The sequence below is a fragment of the Crinia signifera genome, chromosome 4, assembly GCF_055691185.1.
Source record: "Crinia signifera chromosome 4, ASM5569118v1, whole genome shotgun sequence".
In the NCBI taxonomy this organism is placed as follows: domain Eukaryota; kingdom Metazoa; phylum Chordata; class Amphibia; order Anura; family Myobatrachidae; genus Crinia; species Crinia signifera.
The window spans coordinates 144384755-144410185 of record NC_139220.1 but is presented as its reverse complement, the minus strand read 5'-3'; the positions used below and the strand labels follow the sequence as shown (position 1 = coordinate 144410185).

At 41.4% G+C, this 25431-nt stretch overlaps 1 protein-coding gene across 1 annotated transcript; it reads right to left on the bottom strand.

Annotated features, from left to right (window-relative positions):
- Window positions 1-538: 538 nt before the first annotated feature.
- Window positions 539-23795, bottom strand: TWF1 (twinfilin actin binding protein 1). Its single transcript, XM_083182661.1, has 9 exons — window positions 23567-23795; window positions 13062-13139; window positions 11996-12174; window positions 11594-11689; window positions 10107-10211; window positions 9467-9592; window positions 5855-6005; window positions 4566-4687; window positions 539-3517 (listed from the first exon to the last, which is right to left on the bottom strand). Exons 1-9 carry the CDS (start codon window positions 23778-23780, stop codon window positions 3347-3349), a joined length of 1242 nt encoding a protein of 413 aa, XP_083038787.1. The 5' UTR covers window positions 23781-23795; the 3' UTR covers window positions 539-3346.
- Window positions 23796-25431: the final 1636 nt, after the last annotated feature.

Here is a 25431-nt window from a genome sequence, read left to right as displayed (position 1 = left end):
AACACCACTTTCCTAAATAAAAATGTGAATAAAATCTAGACATTATTGTTAGACTTTTATTAGGCTTCACACTTAGGAAAAATTGAGTCAAATATTAATTCCCCAACAAAAACGGTTTAATGAATGTAAGTTCGCTACAAGAGTCGCAAGCCTATACTGTCCTTCCTATCACCCAATGCCTATATCACAAGTGCCTTGATAAGGTTTCTGGCCAGGCATGCTATTGGCTCATTTTGTAATGCAACAATAGTTTCTTACAAATGCACAGTTCTGGATGCTATAAGTAACATTTAAAAGAAAGGGTGTCCCTTGCAATGAAATTAACATTAGTTTGTGAGCACAGTGCTTCTCCATCCATTTTATGACCAGACTGGACTGTGTCTATCCGCGTACTGAATGCAGATCATGCTCAATGTGGGAGACGGTAATATTGATCTTTATGGAGTTATAAAACATGAAAGATCGGAACACAAAAATATTCCTTAATAGGTATATAGAGATCAGATAAGTAAATTGCAAGACACGACAAAAACATTGATGCCTCAATAAATGTTTATTCACAAATATTGTTCATCAGGTATAGAATCATTCTGAAATTAATCTAGTAAATCATATGTACATCAACAATATTCAAATGCCACATTTGAAAAATATTATTGCTATTTTCTAGTTATATAAAGTTGCATAATCAGGTCATAGATTGTAAAACATGCGGTTGTAATACAATTCTTTTTAAAGCATTAGAAAGGTACTTTGAGAGTTAGAAACCTGTGGTACAAAAAAACATTTTTAAAAATAAAAGTGTTGCATACGGCTTTAGTCAACAATATTCAAAGAGCCGCCTCAAAAATCAAGTGCTCCACACTGCGTATAATGATTTGTCAGGAAGGAGATTACAGTACTGTCGAATGAAACATTTTTTAACCCTTTGAGTGCCAAGTGAATTTGTAAAAAAGGTGTGAAAATTGGCAAGCAAACATTTTTTGTTCATCATAATGACCTACAATTTTTACCTTGTATAGGAAATATAATCTATATTTACCCATCGTTTGTTATTTGAATTTATAAAACAATGTGAGACACGCTGGTATTTTTAGCTGATATTTTGAAACGCTCTCACAGAAGTTGGCACTCAAAGGGTTTAATAGAGGACAGTCTGGAATAACAAACATTGTTGCTACAAATGTAGCAACTGCTTACAAACTTGCATGTTACAATAGCAAAAGCTTTGGTTCCAAAAGAAAAAGCATGCTGTACTGACATTTCTATGAAAGTACAGATTTTTTTTTAACAAAAAAAACATTCCAATGAAAGTAGGGAATGTTCTTCTATTTTCCTTTAGTTTTAAAGAGAGAGCGAGAGAAAGAGTGATAAACATTTGTTTCCACAAATTAATTCTTAAAAATGAAGACTGCACACTATATACACAACTGTGGCGTAAATGTCAATACATATTTTGTAATTATCCCATATTAGACCTTATTTTCTAAAAGCAAGATGCATTCATCTGCCACTAATATGTACTGAGGCCACAGGGCTAAACTCACATTTATGATCTATTAACTTTTTATTATGACGTTATTTTCACCAAATAAACCCATGGCATCAGCCCTATGAAACAGCAATGCTGACCATCATGCTTTCTTTTTTATTAGAACAGAAAACACAAAGAAGCAGTGTCTGCAGGAGAAAACCAAGATTCCCTAAAATCTGTTTATAGTGCAAAAAGTTGTAGTGTGATATTTTCTCACTAATGTGAGCACACACGGCAGATTCAAGTTTTATGGATAGAGATTAGTGTATTGGTACTTCCATGTGGAGATTACACATTCTCCCAAGAAGATAATCATCAAGAAAAAAAATATTGCGTACTTATAAGATTATTATGTGACCATTAGTTTTTACACTTGAGTAGTGTTTCTCTTACTTTCCTTTGTTAGATGGTGGTGCCATCAGCAGCATATGGCCAGAATGGGAATTCTAAAGGGTTTTATAAAGGCATATACGTACAAACTATAAATCACACATTATACTATCTTAGGGTGTGAACCCTAATTATCATAAATGTATATATTGCCTTTATTATCAAAACAAACCACTCAGTTAATCACTTAAGCTCCATACATACTGGGCGACTATGCCCAGTGATGATAGCATTCATCGCTATGGGGAAAGCCGCTCAGTGCATACCCCCTGCCCAGCGCCAATGAAGGGGGGGGGGGGGGGCGGCATTGCATAGCGGAGCGCTATGCAAAGCCGCTCAACTGCTGGTATAACCAGCAGATGAACGGCTTTCCCGGCGATGTTGCGGGAGTGCGCAGCAGCGCTCACCGCTTCATCACCGGGGCATACACACTGGGCAGCTTTGAGCTGAAAGCCGCTCAAACCTACTGTTTTGAGCGACTTTTAGCTCAAAGTCACCCAGTGTGTATGGGCCTTTTGAGTTCAAGATATACTTCTGTACAGCATGGTTCCACCCTGTTAGTGTATATGGATTCATGCATACTCAGTACACATAAGCAGAGATAGGTACAGGACAGAGATAGGCTGTAGTGAGTCGTCTCTTGGAAATGTTGCATCAGATAGTCATAGTAAAGTTTTAAACAAAAGCAAATATATATATAAAAAAAAGGATAAAAGAAAACTAATTTGGATTTAAGTATATTACAAAGACCCAGTCAGATCATAAAGCATGTTACTAACCCAGTGCAACTTCATTAAAAGGAAATTAAGTGGGTTGAGTTGCTAAAATATAAAAACAAAAAAAATCATCAAAAATAAGGGGTAGATGTATGAAGCAGTGATAGGGGAGAAGTGAGTCAGAGAAGTGTCCCATGGCAACCAATCAGCACTGAAGTAACATCTATCATTTGCATAATATAAAATTATATAGAGCAGCTGATTGGTTGCCATGAGCCACTTCTTCTGTGGCTTACTCCTCCCTTATCACTGCTTCATATATCTACCTATAAGTGTGGTAACATGTTTTAAAGCATCAGTGCCCAGAGTACAGGCAGCAATGATTATTCTTCCACAAAATCATTATATTGCAAATGCAACCAATACAATGCATTGGGCTCCTGCTTCTTTCCGTTTAGTTTTGCTGGAACACATAATGTGTGCTTAAAACTAAAAGTTGTTCCATCTACATCCATAATGTAAGATCAGCCTTTCATTCATAAACTAAAGGGCAGGTGTTGCAGGTACAAGGAAAGGAGGTTAACATTAGGAGGAGTGACATGCCTAAATGACAGTGTCCTGCATAAAATAACAGTGTTCATTATATAAGAACACAGCCATGGAATGATTACAGTTCTGCCTCTCCACACAAGGACTTCCTACTGTTCTAGTCATTGGCCATTTCAGCTTCTGCAGGACCTCTAATCAGTCTTCTGATGCCTCTTTTTCCAGCTGGGCCCTTAGGCCTTTGAAAAGCATTTTTGTGTGCATGTTGCTTCGGGTGTACTTCTTCATAGAGGAAATCCGAAGTCAGTTCATCTCCGTTGTCTATCTCTATCTGTAAAAAAAATAAAATTAATGCACTGCATATTTGTAATCATAACACTAAGTATAGGGTCTGGTTTTAGCACATTAATGGGCAGATGTATGAAGCCTTAACAAGAGATAAATGCAAGGGTGATAAAGAGAGAGATAAACGTCCAGCCAATCAGCTCCTTACTGACTTTTTTCAAACACAGCCTGTAACATGGCAGTTAGCAGGTGATTGGCTGGACATTTATCTCTCTTTATCACCCTTGTATTTATTTCTTGTTAAGATATATGATTGGGTGGCAATATAATTTAGCACCATGGAAGGCACAGCTTTAGTCTAAAAACATTTACAACACTTTATAGTATAATCATTTTTTCTCTTAATAAAAAAAGACAGACATATAACACAAACAAATAAAACTTATAAAAAAATAATAGATGAAGAGGCAATGGTATGAGGCAATGATAGAATGTCTCTTTGTAAGGCTATTATGGCTGATATTCAATGTCTCTTTATAATTAAGCAGCATAATTACCTATCACGGTTATGGGTATGTGGGTCTCCTGTTGTTATTATTATTATTATTATTAGAGTAAAGCTGCGCCTTCCAAGGTGCCAATTTATATGGTCATATATTGACATTATATTGTCACCCAATTATATATCTTTCCAACAGAGGTACACAATTCCTCTGAGGGGAGGGCTGCAACTAAACTCTAAATATATAAATGTTATTATTGCCACCAGTGATAGGACCAGCGCTGGTGTGTGACCTGTAGTCATTTTATCTCTTTTTAAGACTTAATACATCTGCCCCAATATTAGAAATCTTACCAATTGTGATTATTAGTTAAAGAAAAAACAATTCTGCACTCCATAGCAGGTATTGTCTTATCTAGGCTGAAATACCCCTTAATGAGTTGAAAAAACCTGGCCGGTATAAATCAGAGATTGCTATAGCCTTCAAGCTCTTCCGGTGGATTGGGGAAACTCTTATCATCTGGAGGTAATTACATAATATGTGACATCAATACCCATACACACAAAAGGACAAAAAAGAAAATAATCTTACCTTTTTGGTAATTTCCATCATTAGTTGTTTTTCAATAACATCTATCAAAGGATTCTTACAGCTAGAATACAGCATGCGCTCCCTTATGCTGCAGTTATACCCGGGCATTGAATAAATAAATACTGCAAAGAAAATAAAAAAACACATGTAAAACACTGAAAACCTTGAAAATAAATATTTGTGTAGTGTTCATTCTAGCACGCTGCAGTTTTCAAACCCAATGTAGTTCCTCTTTTCTGCCTGGTGTGTCGTTCCCTGCTTTTGGATTTATAGCACACTCTGATCTGTGCATTAAGATACAAACCAGACTGTGCTAGAAGCCCCAGAGCAGAGAACACCACCTCTGTCAGGAAAGAGGAACTGCATTGGTTTTGAAAGGGGCAGGGCGCTAGAATGAACCCAGTGTGTGTGTGTGTGTGTGTGTGTGTGTGTGTGTGTGTGTGGTTGTAGTCTATCTGTAAATGCTAGAATGGTTGTAAAATAGCTTTGGATAATATGGAGTACAGTTTGGGTAACTGTCCCTTTAAGAAAGAATGATTGAGGTTAGTATTGTATACAGAAAGCAAAGTTTACAATAGTTATTTAATAGGACACTTAATATATTTATGCAACGGGTTCAATAAAGAAAAAAAAAAAAAAAAGTAGTATTTTTTATTTTTAGGTACATTATAGGTCACGAATAAGAACAGATTAAGCCTACACTAATCGGCATAAGATTTTTACATCATAGCAGCAACTATAAAAAGAAAATAAAAAAATGTAATAATAATATTAATATAGTAATGTATACCTTTGTTAAGCAACTAAAATGTAACCTAGCATTTGGACTCTGGAAGAAAAGTTACCATAAAGATTTCATGGTGACTCCTTAATAAACACCCGTGATACTTCTAATAACCTGGATAAAGCGATTTGTAAATAATTTAATATATTGAAAAATCAATATTTAATTAAGTAATTGTCAGAAAGTCAAGATATTTGGAAAAAAATGTTTGCTTGGCAAAAAGGGTTAAATAAGTGTTACCTCCTGTATATACTACTAAGTGACTGACCACAACTATTCACTTGTAGGGCTTGTGAAGTACAACTAGATGTATGAAGTGATGTATGACAGGCACCTGACCGTGCTGCTTATCGAACAGAAAATGGCACCACAACTTAATAAATGTGCTGGACTCAATACAAAAACATCCTGTAAGAAAGAGGCTCAATCTGTGGTTTGATTTATTTGAGCTTTCTTCACACCATTAATGATTGAAAACACAATAACTGTCTGCATAATACTTTACCTATTGAATCCAAGTAATCCCCTTCGTGGGAATGTTTGTACAGGAAAAAGTGGTAACGTGCAGCATCCTTCGGAACCCTTGCAGGCAAGTCCTTCACATCAGTGTATGCAGTGCTGGCCAACACAATAGTTTCATTTTTTATATCAATTTTCTGTAGACAATAAATAATGGTTATTGGAGAGATATGCTTAATTACACTGGGCCAGATGTATTAAGCCGTAACAAGTGATAAAGTGGAGAGTGATAGAGTGTTAAAAGAGCAGCCAGTCAGCTCCTAACTGTCATGGTACAGGCTGGGTTTAAAAAATGACATTAGGAGCCAATTGGCTGGTCCTTTATCACTCTACACTTGTTAAGGCTTAATACATCCGGCCCCTTATGTGCTGACAGATGTATGCAAAGTAGTTACTTCACTGCCAGCATTCTGAGTTACATCCTATACATTTGCATCAGAGAAACCTATATACAACAAGGAAACGTGCAGGATGAGACTTGTATTTCCCTTTGTTATGGCTACACAATAAAAGTTTTCAGACAGTTTTATTACATCTATTTTCCAATGTGGTGTACTCTGCTAGGCGGGTGTTACATAAATCACCTATAGGCATCTGTGACACCTACAGTATGAGATACACAGCTTTTATACACATATACACACACACACACATTTTGTCGATTCTTTGATGAACCACTAATACATGCATACTGGGGCATACACTTGTAGAGATGTGTGCTAAGCAATTTTGCTAAGCGATTTCCTGGTGTGCAGATCCCCCATGGGTAGCACATACTCATGCAAAGATTTGTGCTAAGCTATTTTGCTTAAGCAAAAAAAGGCCCGTTAGTGGTTCATAATGAAAGATTGATAAGTATCTCTCAGTCTATACACACAGAGAGATTTTGACTGCATGCACTGACTTAGTTAGCAGGAGATATTTAATCTCTCGGGGCATACACACGGAGAGATCTGTGCTTACTTACTAAGCAATCTATTCAGTTGGTTATAAAATAGCACAAAATTGCTCTGTGTGTATGCTCCTTAACACACGTTATGTTAGGCTCTCTCACATACACAAACATGTTTATATTCTCATGCTTATTCACGTGTGCTCAGCTTTGAAAATGGTTGGGGTAGTCTGTAGGAGTTTATTTTCTTTCCCCACAGCAGCATAGATTATTTCTCAGGAGACACAGAATGTGACAGAGCCGTTGTCAAAATGGGGAGAGCGTTAAAGTAAGTAGAAACCCACAGCGTTACAAAGTGGAAGCAGCAAGGTTTTCTGAGGTAGTGGTCCGAAACTAGCAAACTACAGTATACTGTGGAAGATTATTAGTGGCAAAAATGTTGACACACCAGGGTTCACAAATACTCGCTGTAGCGCGTAATTTACCCATTATTGAACACCAGGGACTCATTTCTCAAATATTCTTGCGTCCCCAGGGACACGCTACGCCCAAACCAGCGCCCACTTTATGTTCCAGGGAGGTAATGGATCTTGCAGGGCCACCAGGGCGCTGGGCAGTCAAGCATACAAGGAGGAGACCAGCCTTGTGACCCTGTCAGTACTGCGCACTGCAGTGCCGTCCCCCTCGATGCTGCTGCTGCTCTGGATTGTTTGACGGCTGGCTGGCACCTCACAGCAGTGGCTGCAATGTTATCATCATGCTTGGTACTGTATGTACACTGCTGGGGAGGGGGGTGGACATACCCAGCATGATCGTAACATTGTAGCCACTGTTATGAGGTCCCGCACAGCTTTTAAAGAGGAGTTTCAGCAGGGCCGTAGCTAGGGGGTCACATGACCCGGGCAGCAGAGACAGCCCAGAGCTCCTACGCAGGGGAAGAATGAGTGGGACACAGGCAGCTAATCACTTCCTGAATGTAGATGGAGCTGCAGCACATCACACAGCCCTGGAGCATGCAGGGACAACTGCCGCAATGCATAGATGGTCAGTGTGTCTCCAGGGTCCTGGCAGGGAGGGGATGTGGGGGCTGTAGCTATCTGGCAGTACGGATGGTGTAATGGTTAGCATTACTGCCAGCACTGAGGTCATGGGTTCTATACCCACCATGGCTGTAACTGTGCGGAGTTTGTATATTCTCCCCGTACTTGCATGGGTTTCCTCCGGGTACTCTGGTTTCCTCCCACAATCCAAAAATATACTGGTAGGCTAATTGGCTCCTAACAAATTAACCCTAGAATGTCTGTGTGTACATGTATGTGTGGTTGGGAATATAGATTGTAAGCTCCACTGGGGCAGGGACTGATGTGAATGTTCAACTGTACTCTGTAAAACGCTGCGGAATATGTGTGCGCTATATAAGAAACTGTTAATAAATAAATATTCATTGGACTGCATTAATTTTGTTAAAGGAAAGAGGTCTGTGTATGGTGGGCTATTTATGTGTGTGTGGTGTGCAGTATGTGTGATATACTATGCATGCATTACTGGTAAGCGGTGTGTGTGGAGTGGTGTGGTAATTATGTGAATGCAAGTACTGTGTGTGTGTGTGTGTGTGTGTGTGTGTGTGTGTGTGTGGTGTGCAGTATGTGTGGAACCACTGCTATAGATGACAATACAATGTATAGCCCAGGCAAAAGCTTCATATTGGCCTTAAATGTTTAAGTTTTCAGATTATTAACCTTCATTGGGACCCAGAAAAGGCTCAGGTAGGACCCCAATTTTTAGAAGTAAAGGGTCCCAGGGACCCACTTTTTTGGTAGGTTTTCGCGATCACTGCACACTTATAGGTTTATCTATTCAATCTGGCTGGTAGGAACACAAATCTGGTACTGTGTGGGAGCAAATGACAATCAATCATTTGCTCCCAAATGCTGTGAAAAGGACAAAAACATTGATCCTGACATCTATACAACCAGCAGTTACAGAAGCAGCAGCAGAAACAAACGATTGGTCATACATCATTTTCTAGCACTGTGACTCATGGATGCATAGGGCAATACAATTATGTATAGGGTATAGGGTAGAACTTGAAGGGAAAAAAATGACAATAGTTTTGTCAGCATGAAAATGCAGGAGAGATCAAGAGCTTTAATACACATAGGATGTTTCACTTATGTAGGGTACACACCAGAACGGCCATGATCGTGCGACAATCGTGAAACAATTTCCTGAAATCGTATGATGGTCGCACGATTGGATTGGAGTACACGATCTGTACCCAGTCCAATGTAGATGATGAATCTTTAGTACAGCAGGTAAAATCTCCAAAGTGACCAAACAACAGACGTGCATCGGAATCACAATGAAAACATGTACAGTTCTGCTCTTTTTACATACAATCGGTCATTAGACGCATCGAAATTGGGGAACTTGAGTCCAAATTCATCTGGTGTGTACCCAGCATTAGAGTTGGGCTGTACTTTTTTAATAGAACGCTGAGGTAATAGCATTGCTGAGCAGAATTTCTAACCCTTTAGAACATTTTAATGCTTTGAATGCCCTTTGTAAAATGTGGTAAATGGTCAAATAAAAATAGAAACCAAAGTGATCATCTACGATATGAAAAGCAGTTTGCCCATCACCAACAAAGATGTATAATACCATAAGTATATGATATGATAAGTATTCAATGTCTTCAGTACTTACCAATTGGACATAATTTAGAGTTTTGTTTTTCAGCTGTTCCAATGCCTGGAATGCATCACTTGCTATTGGGAATGCGATGCCTTGAAGAGTCTGATGTTTAGTGTCTACCCCAACCTCTGTTTGAGTCTGAAACATTGCAGGAATAGGAGTATAGTAGTTACATTAATGACATTCTTTTATAAACCATTACATCTGCCGATTATAAAGTGGGTTTTATCTTATTGCATTCTACAACGCACGATTCTATCTCCTAGCTGTTTCTATGTGGTGTTGCCCATGAAGGGGGAACGAAAACATTTTTTTTTTTAATCTAAGTTTAGTTATTATATAACAACTCTTTTAATCTATCAGCAAAAATATTTTCTAAAACCAGACAAATCCTGAGGGATCCTGAGGGATAAGCTTCCAATATAAGCTGCTTATTCTAACTGGCAGAGAGCTATTAGTCAAACATCAAGATGGCCATTTCCAAACCTGCTCCTCTGCTGCAGTGCCCCGAAATGTGGATGCTGAAAATACCAGGAGTTATGATTTAAGAACAATTTAACAAACAAAATAATACGTTTGTGAAACTATTGACTACAGGATTTATCTTAAAACCAGATGGAATAATCCTTGCCATCTACAGAGTAAAGCTTACCTCTTTAATCTTTATTTGCCGCAGTTCTTCTTCTGATGCAGTAAGAGGTGCAGGAGCGGACCGGCAGACCAAATACTTATTGTATCCACTCAGTGAGAGATCCTCCTGTACACAGAACAAAAATAAAAAAAGGGACATTATGCTAATTGATAGAGATCAAACCCATGGGAGAGTTGCTGCTAAATATCTATTTAATAGTACAACTCTATTATTCTACAAATATTTTTGATAATATTTTTATAGCTACTTTTATTTTTCAATTCTGTCCACACGGACTGCATGGCAAAGCATAGAGAGATAAGCTGTAGTAGGTGGTATTAAATTTACCATAAAAAAGGACCCAACCCATGCATTAAATTTGTGTAGGCAAGCACTGACTGTTTCCTTGCAAGAAGCAGGGCCTTAACTAGGGTGGTGCAACATGAACCACTGCAAATGACACCGCAAGGCAGGGGATGCTGTTCTGCAGCACCTGTTCATATTCTGTTTTAATCAATCTCCCATTCAAAATTCACCTCTTGAAACTTTAGGATCATCTGGTTGCCCCCACCACCCCTTGTGTGCCTAAGCAACTTCAGTCACTCAATCCTTTATTTAGGACACACATTTCCAAATACTCTCACACATCTCATACAGGAGCAAATTGATCCATGAGTAAGGTGTCTGACACATCTCTATAAAAACATCTCCTACTTACTTCACTGGATGTGGATCTTGCAAGGGTGCATTTGGACTTTGTTATAGGCGCCATACCACTATTGGGTAAAAAAAAATATTGGGCTTTGTTTGTTCCCTATCCCTCAGGGAACATAGTGGTGAGGCTGCCAAGCATTTAATTGTGACACATTGTAAACAAATTTGGGAAATAGGCTTTACAAACAGTGTCACTGGGACAATGGGGAATGGGGTGATTATGGGGCAGATGTATTAAGCTTGGAGAAGAGATAAACTGGAGATAAAGTGGAGAAAAGGTAAAAGGAGATAAAGCACCAGCCAATCACCTCCCAACTGTCTTTTTCAAACACAGCTGGTGCTTTATCTCCTTTTACCTTTTCTCCACTTTATCTCAAGTTTATCTCTTCTCCAAGCTTAATACATCTGCCCCTGTGTACTTAGCAGTCCATGCTAAGCGATCGAGCCCCAGCGTTCTGTCTAGATATTTAGTGCATGCATTTAATATCTGGGCCGGTGATGGAGATGGGCGGACCATCTCTATGGGGCATACACATAAGGCGGTGTGTGCTTATTTTCTAAGATATCTAGACAGACCGCTTACAAAAGAGGCAAAAAAACACCTTGTGTTTACAAATTCTCTGACAAATGCGTTACTTTATAGCTTGACATTAGATAGAGGTTAATAAAAATGAATGTGCCATAGCTATAGATGAGCCATCCCCAGCATCATATAGTAGCAATACAAGGCTTCAAATACATCAATAAAAGCAGGTTATGGTGTCAATTTATTATTAAAAACTCAACTCACTTACCTTGGCTGTTCCAAACATTTCCTCTTTTATATGTCCGCCTCCAAATTCCTTTTTTACAGTTGCTCTAGTTGCAGCATACAACATCTTTTGTCGTACCTAAAGGTTTAAAATACAATAATCTTATTAAGTTATGTTTAGTACAAATCAAAACCTTTAAAAAGGTGATTATAAAAAAAATAAAAAAAGGGCTGTTTATATTTACACTTTGAAGCACAAATACATTTTTAAAGATGACAAAAAAACAAGAGAGGTCTCTCCTTCACTTTCCTGTATTCTTTACAGTTGGGAAACATTGTAATGCTGTGTATATTTTAAGTCTAAATAAGAAATATAATGAATATATTTTTCTCACAAATTAAACTATATTTTTATTAACTTAATTAAAAAATAAGAATAACTCACATGAGAGTAGTCTGGAGACCAGGACAGGAAGAGCCACTCATAGCCCTGTGCATTCTTAGAATCCAGCCGATACAAAATATAACATGGCTGCTTATCTTCTAACAGTGGCAAAATAAAGGAGTCAAAGTCTATGTCCCACGAGCTTTCAGGCTTTTCACGGACGCTTACAGTCAGTTGTTCTGTGAAATACATTGTTGTACAGATTGCAAAAATTACAGTGGTACAATTTTTTTTACTAATTTACATAAAAATCCCTCTGATTGTAAATTTAATTCTAAATATGGTATCAATGTTTGCCAACACAGGTGTTTAATATTCCAACTTCCAAAATGTACTAACCATCTGCTTGCTACATAATGTAATTGATGTTTGTTTTTTGTTTTTTTACATGAGATGGGATACACAATATTGTGCAAGGAACTATAGATGCTTCTAAAAAGACACCAATACCAAAATGCCAACTCGGTTATATTAAGATTTCCGGGAAGATTTATGGAAGATTTATCAAAGCTTGACTAGAGATAAAGGGGGTATTCAATCCTGGCTGCTATTCTCGCTGGGCGGAAATAGAGTCCATTTCCGACATTATTAGGCCAAATGTCATTTGACCTATTCCATGTGGGATCTTTTCTTCAGCCAGTCGGAAAGTCTCTACATCGACGAAAACGGGCGCTGATAGTCGGAAACTTCCGTGGATTCGGCAATCCAGCAGCGTTTCCAACAATACAATTCGCCTCCATAGGGAGGCAGACCTGTTGCAGGCGAGTCCCGGCTGGGATTGAATACCCCCCCCCCTCCCCCAAAGTACTAACTAATCAGTTTTGAACGGTCTATTTCAGAGACTATATTTGATAAATAATAGAATTGGATTAGATGGTACTTTAGAACTCTCCAAGCTTTGATGAATATTCACCTTTGTATAAAAATTACTAATATAACACATAATCAGTATAACTAAGCACACCCTACTACTGTCTGCTTACCATATTTTATACTACTATTAGTATTTCCACATAATTGAAAAAAAAGGAAAAAAAAAAAAAAAGGAAGAAAAAAAAATACAAACCATCTTCAATATCCAGTTTTAACAGCCTGTACTTTCCATTTCTGGCTTTGGCAAATGTTTCTTGAACATCTTCACTTGCTGGTGGAATAAAAAAAAAAAAAAAAAAGTTTACCAGCTTTAGAGAACACTACACATTCAGTACAATACATGCCTGGGCAAACAGCATCACACAAAGCCATCAAATACTGGGAATGTAAAAAAAATTAAAAAAAAAATCACTTTAAACTGAAAGAGCACATAGCAGCGCTCAGACCCTATTGTACATGCACGGATCTCAGGAAAAATGGCAAACTACTGTACGATTTCGGCAGCACTACTGCTGCTGCCTGCTGGACGGAGAGTAAGTATTACAAAAATGGGTGCAGTGTGGGCCCCCATGGGCCCGTGTACACTGCTTACATTATAGATACGCCATTGTTTCCAAGGTTTAGTACAGTACATCTTCCCTTTTGAATAAAAAACAAAACAAAGACACTTAGCCAGGAACTGGCCAGCAGAGGCACTGTTAATACCCCTTTCACACTGCAGCTCTTAACGTATACTGCCGATTTTTTTAGACTTTTAAAACAAACAGTTAGAGCTGCAGTGTGAAAGCTCCAGTCTGCATTTACCGGTTACAAATAAACGTTTTTTTGCAGTGTGAACGACTCTGAACCGGTATTTAGGACTCAGGCAGCACAGACACTGAGACAACGCAGTGCATATTTAATGAGCGGGTCAGCTTATTACATATGCGCATATTTAATGAGCTGACCCGCACATTAAATATACACTGCGCTGTCTCAGTGCTACTATCTGTCCTGTTCTCTGCTGCTTTCACACTGCAAACCTGCTTGAGACCTGGTATTTACTGCAGTGTGAAAGGGGTTTAAAACGGTAATATACCATTTTTCACCTGCAATGTGAAAGGGGTCAAGTGGCTCAGACCCGATTTAAATACTGTTTTAAAATACTGGGTCTTAAACGTTTTGGCAATGTGAAAGCAGCATTAGTGTGATTGAAGCTACATTGTATGTCGACACAACTGTATATATATCAATGTGGCAAGACTCAAGCCCCAAACACACTGCATGACCCACCCCACAGCCGTTATAGTATACCATATCTGCCACGGACAGTGAATGAAGTGTACACACTAAACAATATTGTTTAGTGATGTCACCGTGACTCGCTGAACATGCAGGTCATTGGCTATATAGCTAAACTGACCTACATGTTTAGCAAAAATGGGGGGGGGGGGGGGGGGGGTTGTTGTTGTTGTTTACTGTAACATGGTTAAATAGCAACGGGGCAGCATGGTTAGTTAGCATTACTGCCGCACAGCGCTGAGGTCATGGGATCGATTCACACCATGGCCCTAACTGTGCAGGGTTTGTGTATTCTCTCCGTACTTGCGTCCTCTGGGTACTCCGGTTTCCTCCCACAATCCAAAAATATACTGTAGGTTGATTGGCTCCCAACAAAATAACCCTAGAATGTCTGTGTGTGCACGTACATGTGGTAGGGAATATAGGTTGGTCCCTGCCCCAGTGGAGATTACAATGTGAATGTTCAAATATTCTCTGTAAAGCGCTGCGGAATATGTGTGCGCTATACAAGAAACTGATAATAAATAAACCTGCAGCAGGGCATGCAGGGATATTTAGTTCAACAACAGCTGAGGTTCTCCATGCCTGCTAGTGTGTATGGGGCTTAAGTAACTAGCTCGGAGTTGAAAATCAATCTAAAAGCAGCCCATACACGCTGCTATGAGGGCGTGCTTTCTGTGCTGTACTAGCAGGGATCACATTGCATTGCATTGCATTGCTGTGCATGCAATGTGATGAAACCTAAGTACAAAAAGTATGTTCAAGCACATACTTTTTAGCGGGAGCGCGCACCTCAAAGCACACATCGGAACAGCACGCATAGCAGCGTGTATGGGCAGCATTACAAATGTCTTTCTGCAAGTAACATGATTAGATAATTTTAGCATCTCTCTTTATTAGGTATCCTGTAGCAAAACACTATATTTGAAGAAGATTAGATTATATTAATTATTAGACAAAACTATTAAAGAATTGGAGGTTAAATTAAACAGGGCTCACAAAAGGTAATATAAGTGGATTAAATGCTTGTGTGTATTTGTGGTAAATATGGAAAGACAAGTTGAAACAAATTGTTACAGTAGTCATTTTTTCTTATATGCTTTGTTAGTATTTCAGTTGCTTTATCCAATGGGGATATAACACTGATGATATAAACAAAAGGACAAATAAACAATGTCTATTCAAAATGTTTTGGTCTTTCAGATGCAGCTGTAGCATAAAAAGTTTAGTCTATCACACAGTATTTCCTGCATGGAGACTACTGCCTGAAAGCGAACAACTGATCTACCTTAATGCATGATTTACCATGTGTGCGATACTGATCAGCATGCCTGGAAAGGCCGCTCCAGTGACTGGAGTCATTTTACTTCCCTGTTTTAGCACAGATAGCACAACTTCGCTTGAACACCTTTTTCTAACTTGATGTACCTAAATAATGAATATACTAAACCTTAGATTATTCCAGTACACATGTCAACCTGGATATTGTAGTTGTAGAGCTGCAGCTACCACACAGTAGTTGTAATAGCTGCGATTCTAAGCATCACTAAGCAAGACAGTGGGTTTCCTCTGGGTACTCTGGTTTCCTCCCACAATCCAAAAATATATTGGTAGGTTAATTGGCTCCCAACAAAATGAACCATAAAATGAATGTGTGTGTGTACATGTGGTAGGAAACATAGGGCCTTATTCTAGTTCACTCTGTCTGACAAAATCCTTCTTAGATGGACAAAACCATGTGCACTGCAGGTGGGGCAGATGTAAAATGTGCAGAGAGAATTAGATTTGGGTGAGTTATTTTGTTTCTGTACAGGGAAAATACTGACTGCTTTATTTTTACACTACAATATAGATCTCACTTTGAAATAAAACCCCACCCAAATCTTATTCTCTCTGCACAAGTAGCATCTGTCCCAACTGCAGTGCACATGGTTTTGACCCATCTAAAAAGGAATTTGTCAGAAAGATTGAACCAAAATAACCCCCATAGATAGTAAACTCCACTGGGGCAGGGACTGATGTGAATGTTCAAATACGCTCTCTGTAAAGCGCTGCAGAATGTGTGTGCGCTATATAAGTAACTGGTAATAAATAATAAGACAGGAATGACCCTGGACCATAGTACAATATGACAGCATGCAAAGAGCTGGTGATAAAAATCCAAATCTTATAGAATACGGTACTTCCACATCTTTGCAGCCACTGCTACACCAGTTACATTACCCACTACATAAGGATTTTCGGCAAGGGAACCATTACAAATCTGCTCTAGAGGCATTTTTGATGTAAAAGATGTTTACTATATTTAAATTTAAAAAAAAAAATGGTATTTTTAAACTGTATTTAAAACGGGTTTAAGCCTTCACATTGCAGTAGATTACCGTTTTAAATACCATTCACATCAGTCAACCCGTTTAATCCCCTGAACGCGTTTCAAGGCAGAATGCAGGAGACAGCCTATCACAGGTCTGTAATCTGTTGTTTTTACTAAATACCGTTTCAGAGCCATTCTCACTGCATAAAAAAAGTTTTTAAATACCAGTTATCTTTAACCGGTAAATCAACTCTGGCACTTTCCCACTGCAGCCTTAAATGTTTCGAGAAAAAAAACGGCAATATACCGTTTAACAAGTGCGGTGTGAAAGGGGTATAATTTTGTTCTTAGATTTCATTTACCCCAAACTAAGGAGGATGCAGTGACGTTTATGCAGCAAAGAGACATTTTACCGCAAATTAGAAAATGTGCCGATGGACACGAGATGAAATTATATGTCCTGGAGAGTGTTTGCCACCACCTGTTACCTTTAATACCACCGAGCCCGAAGCATGGCGAATACATGTAAACTAATCCGGTGTCCCCTTGCGGGGCTCACTGCGCTCGCCACGCTTCGGGCTCGGTGGCTCGCCACACTATCTAAAATCAACTCCACGCCAACGTGGATAGTGGGGGTATGAAAAGGTCGGAGGACGCGTACCGTCGTCGCTCGCCACGCTTCGGGTTGGCTTTGATAGTGGGGGTGGCGTTGACAATGGGGCCTCATTTAACATTGTAAGCACCCATTAGGGTGCTTGTACAATTAAAAATCGAATCGCATCGCATGTCGCTATATTGCATGCGATGCGATTGCATAAGATGCACTTCGATCAAAATCGGGGGGCACCGTGCTAGGAAACAAGTACCAATTATTTATTTATATACAAACTATTTGTAGAATATATTTAATCAGCGATGAACAGCAGGCCTCCAGCCTCTTTATACCTTGCTCTGTTCCTGCACTTCCCTCTTAATGTATGATTGCCAACACCTGTTTTAAACAAGTTCACTGCTATAAAGGTGTTCCACCACAGGTAATGGGAAGTCCAGTAAAAGAGCAATCTGTCCCTCCTGGAAATGGTTGTGTTGGAATGTATGCAATGTTGCACCATCATTATTTCTATTATTACACACAAGATACTCTATGATAAGATGAGATGATTGCTTAGGAGCATTCCCTTTTCTTTTACAACTGATTTTCTGATTGTCTATCTGGGGATTGCTTGATTTTTATTGGATGCAACATAAATAAATAGAAACAAAATGTGAATGACATGAAAATAATTTTGCATTACTATTCATTCGGAGATGTGGAAGTCAGTAAAGCATGTACAGGCTCATAGATTTAATGAATGTGTAAATACAATAGGACAGGAGTATTGTTACAGAGCAGGAATGTAGTGCTGATTATTCAAGGTTTACTACCAAGTGAGACATACAGTATTTCACTTGCACATAATGCTGACAGATTATCAGTAGGAAGTGCAAAGTACAGGTCTGAGGCCGAGGATAAAATAATGCTTCAGCAGTACGTAAGAAACTGACAGACTTCATGCAACGTCTTGTTAGTACAGTACTGCCCAACATTTCCAAAGATATATTTGCATTTGGCCCTAGCCACTGCACAGATTTTCCACTTTTGAAATGCACATTAAGGTGCAACACAAGTCTCTACTATGAAATACATAATGCAACAGAAACAATTAGCTCAACCACACATGGCTAACTATTATGAAATAATAATCAATACAAACAAGAACCAAGACCATAATCTTGCAAACAAGGTGCCCATACACCGGTGAGATGTATCTCACCAATTGTTTGCATGCAATTTGCTTGCAATGTGGGCGGGACCTTCCAGGGGGACAGGATGACATATGATACATTGTATGTCGTCCTTTTGCATGCAATGTATCTTACGTGATCCTATTAGGGATAGAGACAAATCTTTGTGGCAGCAAGTGAGATCTGCGATTGAGATGCACGCATCACAATCGCCCCCAAACCATCGGCAATGTGCCAGTTTTCATGAGATCTGTTGCACCAATGTGTCGCAATCGCATGAAAACTGACCATATCGCACCGGTGTATGCGTGCCTTAAAGGTGGTATTCAATCCCCGGCCACTATTTCCAATGGGGGAAATAGCGGCAGGTGCCTATTCAATGCTGTCTTTCCCGTACAGACCGACTTTAAAAGCAGTCAGGCCTGTTTTTCCCAGAACGGCCGTGGATTCTCAAGATCTACAGCAGTTTCTCACAGACACGCCCCCTTTTCGGTGCTCCGCAGGCGGGACATTGAATGCCGCATGAGGAATATCAGTCGAGATTCCAGGGTCAAGACATCCCGACAGTCGTGACCTGGGATTGAATACCCCCTGAGTGTAAAAATATAAAATGTAGTTCTTTTAGTAACTTTTGGACACTCACTTTTTAATAGACTTGTTGGGCCACCAAAAAAAATTTAAGTGAAACCTATTCCTACTTCTACCTGGTGGCACTATAGTCACTTGTACAACTCATGCTGCTCATAAGATGCACATTGTGCATTTTGGACTAGATCGCATCACATCTAGATAAAAAAGGATGCAATATGCCATTTTTGTAATTACTATCCAGATATCGGTTATCCAAATTATTCCAAAAACCATTGTTTCCAGAATGTAATTTTTTTTTATATGTGCGAAAAGCACTACTTGGGACATGATCTGTAACTGGCACTAAATATGTGCAAGAAAATGATTGCTTGGCCTTCACATTCAGGCCCTTATTCAGATCTGATCACAGTACAAATTTGTTCTCAAAATGGGCAAAACCATGTGCACTGCAGGTGGGGCAGATGTAAAATGTGCAGAGAGTTCGATTTGGGTGAGTTATTTTGTTTCTGTGCAGGGTAAATACTGGCTGCATTATTTTTACACTGCAATTTGCATTTCAGTTTCAACACACCCCACAAAATGTAACACTCTCTGCACATGTTACATCTGCCCCACCTGCAGTGCACATGGTTTGGCCCATTTTGAGAACACATTTGTACTGCGATCAGATCTAATTAAGGGCCTCAGTGTCTAAGATGGTACACAAACTTTGTTTCATGCAAATATAAAATATATATGTGTGTACTGACATTCCTCACAACGACCTACCTGTTTACCAACCGCTCAGACTTAGGACCCGCCTTCATTTATCGACCACACTGCAAATGCTCAGACTCACGACCCCCCGCCTACCCATTCGTACTTACGACACACCCAGACTGTTTAGTGACCCGTGCTGCACACGTTTTGCAGCGTCTCCGCAACATGTCAGAGATTAGGAGTATGACTTTTCTTTATTTAGAAGTATATTGTACTTGAATTATGTATTTATATACACGCTCATTTAATGACCGAATCGTAGGAATGGAAACCGGTCGTTAAGTGAGGAATGTTTGTATTTCATGTTTTGATATGTTTATCCTACATAAATCCATTTTGTGTTCACACTTGGGTCCAATCCTCAAGATACCTCATTGAAATATAAAAATTTTGGGAAATATTAAATAATTAGTTATCCCAACTGCTTCTGGTCCTGAGTATTTTGGATAAGGGATACTCAACCTATAATAGCCTTATTCAAATCAGAGAAAACCCATTCCCAGGAGCAATGTTTATTTACAAATAACAATGCAAACATTACATCGCAGGATATAAAGCAGACTCTACTATCCCCTTTCACTACATATATTGCAGAAAACTGAATATTTAAACTTTATTGTGTTTACCTTTTGAGTGTGATACAAGCTCTTTCCAATGCAAGGCCTGTAGTATCATATAGTATTTCTATAGCCTACACTGGATTTTGTTAGTTATAAAATAAAGATAATAAAGAGGAACTGCAGGTTGAAAATAAAATTTGATAGTCATGTAACTTTACTGGTTTGTAAATACAGTGTTGCAAATTGTACAACATACGTTTATGCTTTTAATTTGCTTATGCACTTTACAGCAAAATCTGTATGGCCCTGATTCAGTGTGGATGCAAGGTATCTGTGATAATAAGCTGCCAATAATGGCATCTCTGGTCTTTCCATTTGCTACCAATATGCACACACATAGGACATTATTCTGGTCCACACGCAACGCTGTGAATTTCGCAGCGTTGTGTGTGGACGAAACGCCACCCACAGGTCCGCTCAGTTGCCGCACGGCTGCGAATGGATGTTTTGGCAAAATATCCATTCGCAGCCTATGGGGTACACCCACATCATTCGATGGTCGCCGCTGCCCGCACCTGAGTCACCGGGCAGTTTGCATGGGCGAAACCCCCGGCCCACTCAGAGAACACTCAAAAATGCAAACCAGATTAACCCCCATAGATCACACCATGGAACCTATGAGTAACCCCATGGTTGCTCAGAATTTGCCAGAGCCTTTACAACTACATGCTGTACAATGGCATAGCCTCAGACATGTCTCCAAAATGGTCACAACATGCATGAGTATTTGAAGCCACCAACCCTTTCTCTCCCCCCCCCCCCCCCCCCATTTACCTACTACAAATGGACACTACCAGTCACTCAAACAAGTTTTCTGCCCACTATCGCTAAAAATTATCTGCTTTATAGTTTGATGGCTTTTTGGCATTGGGTTCTGTAGGTCTATGCCAGTGGTGGCCAACTCCAGTCCTCGAGAGCTACCAACAGTTCACATTTTCCAGACAACCTAGCTGCTGCACAGCTGCACTCATTTCTCACTAACACATTTTAGGAGATCCACAAGTTGAGCTAATTACTTCACTTGTGATTCTGTGAGGAGATCTGGAAAACATTAACTGTTGGTAGCTCTCGAGGACTTGAGTTGGGTACCCCAAGCCACTTTACACCTATGCAGACTTACTTGCGGGAGATTCCCCAGAGGAGTCTTAGGGCCTGATTCAGACTGGTTAACTAGGCTGCATGTAATCTCAGTCTTGCGAACAGGTAGATGGCACCCGGCGGAACAACCACCCTCTCCCGGCGCCTGAATCCCATCGCTAGCATTCGAGGACATGTGTACGCAAACACATCCCCTTGCATGTTGCCGAAAGGAGGTAATTTGATGGTCGCTGACCAAATGATTTAGTCGGCGAGGGTTATAATCACCAAAGGCGTTCACACAGCGGGGTTTGCACATGCGCATATTTGAAAACAGGGCCAAATTCGGACAGGTCTGAATCAGCCCCTGAGTACATAGCTGGGATAAAATCGATAAAAAAAAAAAAAAGGTACTCTTTACCTAGCACGGCGCCCACGATCTTGATCGTGGGCATCGTGAGGTAAAAAATCGCGTCGGTCGCGTCGTATGCGGGCTAAAGATGCCCGGCCGCGACGCGACCGACGCGATGTCCACGATTTCCCCATTGAAAACCATGTTAAACATGGACATCGCGTCGGTCGCGTCGCGGCCATCGTGTGCACATTTATGGCCAGCCGCGACGCGACCGACGCGATGTCCATGTTTAACATGGTTTTCAATGGGGAAATCGTGGCCCACGATTTGCCATAGGAATCAATGTTAAAAGGCCCGATGGACACGATTTTCATGTTAAATGGCTGAATGGACCCGATTTTACCATAGGAAACAATGTTAAATGGGCCTTAGAGCCCAAATAGTTACCCTGAACTCTGAAATGGCCCCCCCAATTGTTTACGCCACCCCACGATCAACTTCAACCCGAAGCGTGGCGAGCGCAGCGAGCCCGCGAGGGGCGGCGGTACGCGTCCTCCGACCTTTTCATACCCCCACTATCCACGTCGGCGTGGAGTTGAGAATAGAATAGTGTGGCGAGCGCAGCGAGCCACCGAGCCCGAAGCGTGGCAAACGCAGCGAGCCCCGCAAGGGGACGCGGATACCTTCACAGGTAAACGCGTCCCTTCGCGGGCTTCACAGGTGTCCGCGTCGCCATGGACACCTGTGAAGCCCGCGAGGGGACGCGTATAGCTGTGAAGGTATCCGCTGCGCTCGCCACGCTACGCGCTCGCCACACTATTCTATTCTCAACTCCACGCCGACGTGGATAGTGGGGGTATGAAAAGGTCGGAGGACGCGTACCGCCGCCCCTCGCGGGCTCGCTGCGCTCGCCACGCTTCGGGTTGACGTTGATCGTGGGGTGGCGTAAACAATTGGGGGGGCCATTTCAGAGTTCAGGGTAACTATTTGGGCTCTAAGGCCCATTTAACATTGTTTCCTATGGCCACATCCGGTCCATTGAGGCATTTAACAGTAAAATCGTGTCCATCGGGCCTTTTAACATTGATTCCTATGGCAAATCGGGAGCATCGCGTCGCGGGCATCGCGGGTACATTTATGGCCGGCCGCGATGCGACCGACGCGATTTCCATGTTTAACATGGGTTTCAATGGGAAATCGCGGGCATCGCGTCGGTCGCGTCGCGGCCAGACATAAATGTACCCGCGATGCCCGCGATGGGCGCCGTGCTAGGTAAAGAGTACCAAAAAAAAATAATAATAATAATAATCCCCGCTGAGTTGTACATTGAAAACATATAGGATTCTCTGTACATCGGCCCCCATCTATTATTAGTCTCACAAGATCCCAGCTCCTGGAATAAGGTGTAACATACCTATTACTCCTCTCACCTGCCGAGGGTCAGGTGTGAGCAAAATAATAAGTAAAATGGTAAAGCACAAATAATCTACCACATCACTGCTCTAAAGGAAAACAATGCGCTGGTTTCAGAATAAAGGCGAGATTTGCAATAGCCTGCAAATACTAAGCCACATCTATTGGTCTCCTATACAAGTGTTAAATTACTGTTATTCAATCCGTTTCCTGATGCAGAACTCTCTCCGGTAACAGAACAGAAAATGGTGTACACTAAACATAGAACCATGATGTACTATACAAATATATAGACTTGCACATCGGTTTCTGAGCCGCGCAATAGCGGTGGCGCTAACTACTGGGTCACTAGTCGGAGGCAGCGCCCGGCAGGGAGAATCCAGCACTGGGAGCCTAGGGCAGGCGGCAGCCTGGGCACACCAGCTTTATGTCAGGTAGTCAGAGCAGCTGGCGCCCAAACACACCATCGTCCTGTCACAGCGCCGGGTAGCGGCAAAACTCACCCTGGATGCCGGTCTGGTGGGACATGGTGAAGCCGTACAGCACCCGAAGTTCAACCAGGAAGTGAGAGCGGCAGGACAGAGCCGGCTCCCGCAGGGGATACACGTCATCACCCTGAGCGCACGTTGCCGGGTAACCGAGCTGCTCACTGACACACAACACGCAGCCCACGCCCTGATATGGAACACTGTTGCAATAGGGTAGGCAGCATTGCATCAAGTGCTTCTTGACTCATGTGTCGCCCGGCACACCGGTGGTCTGGCTGTATACGTGCGGCTCAAAGCTGCTGTCACATCCCAAATCATTTTTGCTTTTCCTTTTTCTATTATTGCACAGTAGCACAGGCAGCAGATCAGCACTGTTTTATTTATTATCCCCCCATATTTCTAAACTGACAGCGCCAAGGGAGAAAGTCTCCAATGAACCCAGTTTAAAGCGACATACAATATTGAGAACAATATTGTTCAGAAAGGGGTTTCTGTGTGATATTGTTCACAATATCTCTAGTCTCAATATCGTTAATAATGAGTGATATCTAGTCAATTTGGCAATATAGCCAAACCGGCCTTCATGTTCAGCCTGATGACTTCACCGAACAGTGTTGGCCGCGGGCATGTAGTGAGTATGGGGCTTTAAGCCTCATACACAATGGGTGCCTTTTGTCTAGAGCAGTAGTGTCAAACTCATGGCCCTCCAGTTGTTGTGGAACTACGTGCCCCAGCATGCCCTGCCACAGATTTTATATAATGGATGGTACTTGTGTAGTTTTACGGCGGCACGCTACGCTACGTTGTCTGCATAGTCAGCGTAGTGTTCCCGTCAGGCAGCGTAGTCACCGTACCGTCCCCACGGGTGCTTGCCGGGTCCCGACAGTCATTTACCCACGTTGGGATCCCGACTGTTAAAACACAGACAGACGGGTTCCCGACGGCCACCGGCTATTCTCGCTCGTGGGGGTCCACGACCGCCATAGAGGGAGAATAGAATAGGTGGCGAGCGTAGCTCGCCACCATGCCCTCAAGGGGCTTTGTTGCGCTTGCCATGCTGTCTGAGTCCGGCCAGTCGGGATCCTGACTGTCGGAACCCTATACCACACCCGTCACTGGAGAGGCTATCATGAGGGCGCCGGTGGAGAGGTGCTCCATCTGACTGAGACGCATGAGCATCTCATATCCTTGTGCGTCTCAGTAATTCGATCGGCAGGGTATGGCAACCCTGCCCGTTTCCCTTCAGGGAGACGGTCAGGGTTAGGGGTTTGGTCGAGCGTACGTCTCATGCACAAAGGGGGGTGCGGGCACAAGTGCATCTCACACACAATAAAAGACGCATTTGCCAGTGATCCATGTTACATACTGGCAAATGCCTCCATTTCAAACCCCCACTATCCACGTCAGCCCGAAGAGTGGCAAGCATAGCGAGCCCCGCGAGGGGACATGGTACGCATCCTCCCGACCTGTTCATACCCCCACTATCCACGTTGGAGTGGAGTTAATTTTATAAAGTGTGGAGAGCGCAGCGAGCCACCGAGCCCAAAGCGTGGTGAGCGCAGCGGAAAACGAGCCCAAAGCGTAGCGAGCGCACACGGAATACATGTCAAGTAATCCGCGTCCCCTCGCCACATTTCAGGCTTGTTTTCCGCGTCCACTCACCGGGGTCGTGGCTCGCTGAGCTCACCACACTTTATAAGCTCGCCACACTTCGGGCTGACGTGAATAGTGGGGGTGTTTTAGGAATACATTCAAACCTGTCATGTCATACTTCTGAAACAATAATGATGACACGTGTTAACTGTCAAATGGATTTTAATGACAGAACGAAGAAAAACAATGATCATTGTTAAAAAAAGTGTAGGACAACAAGTCCCAGA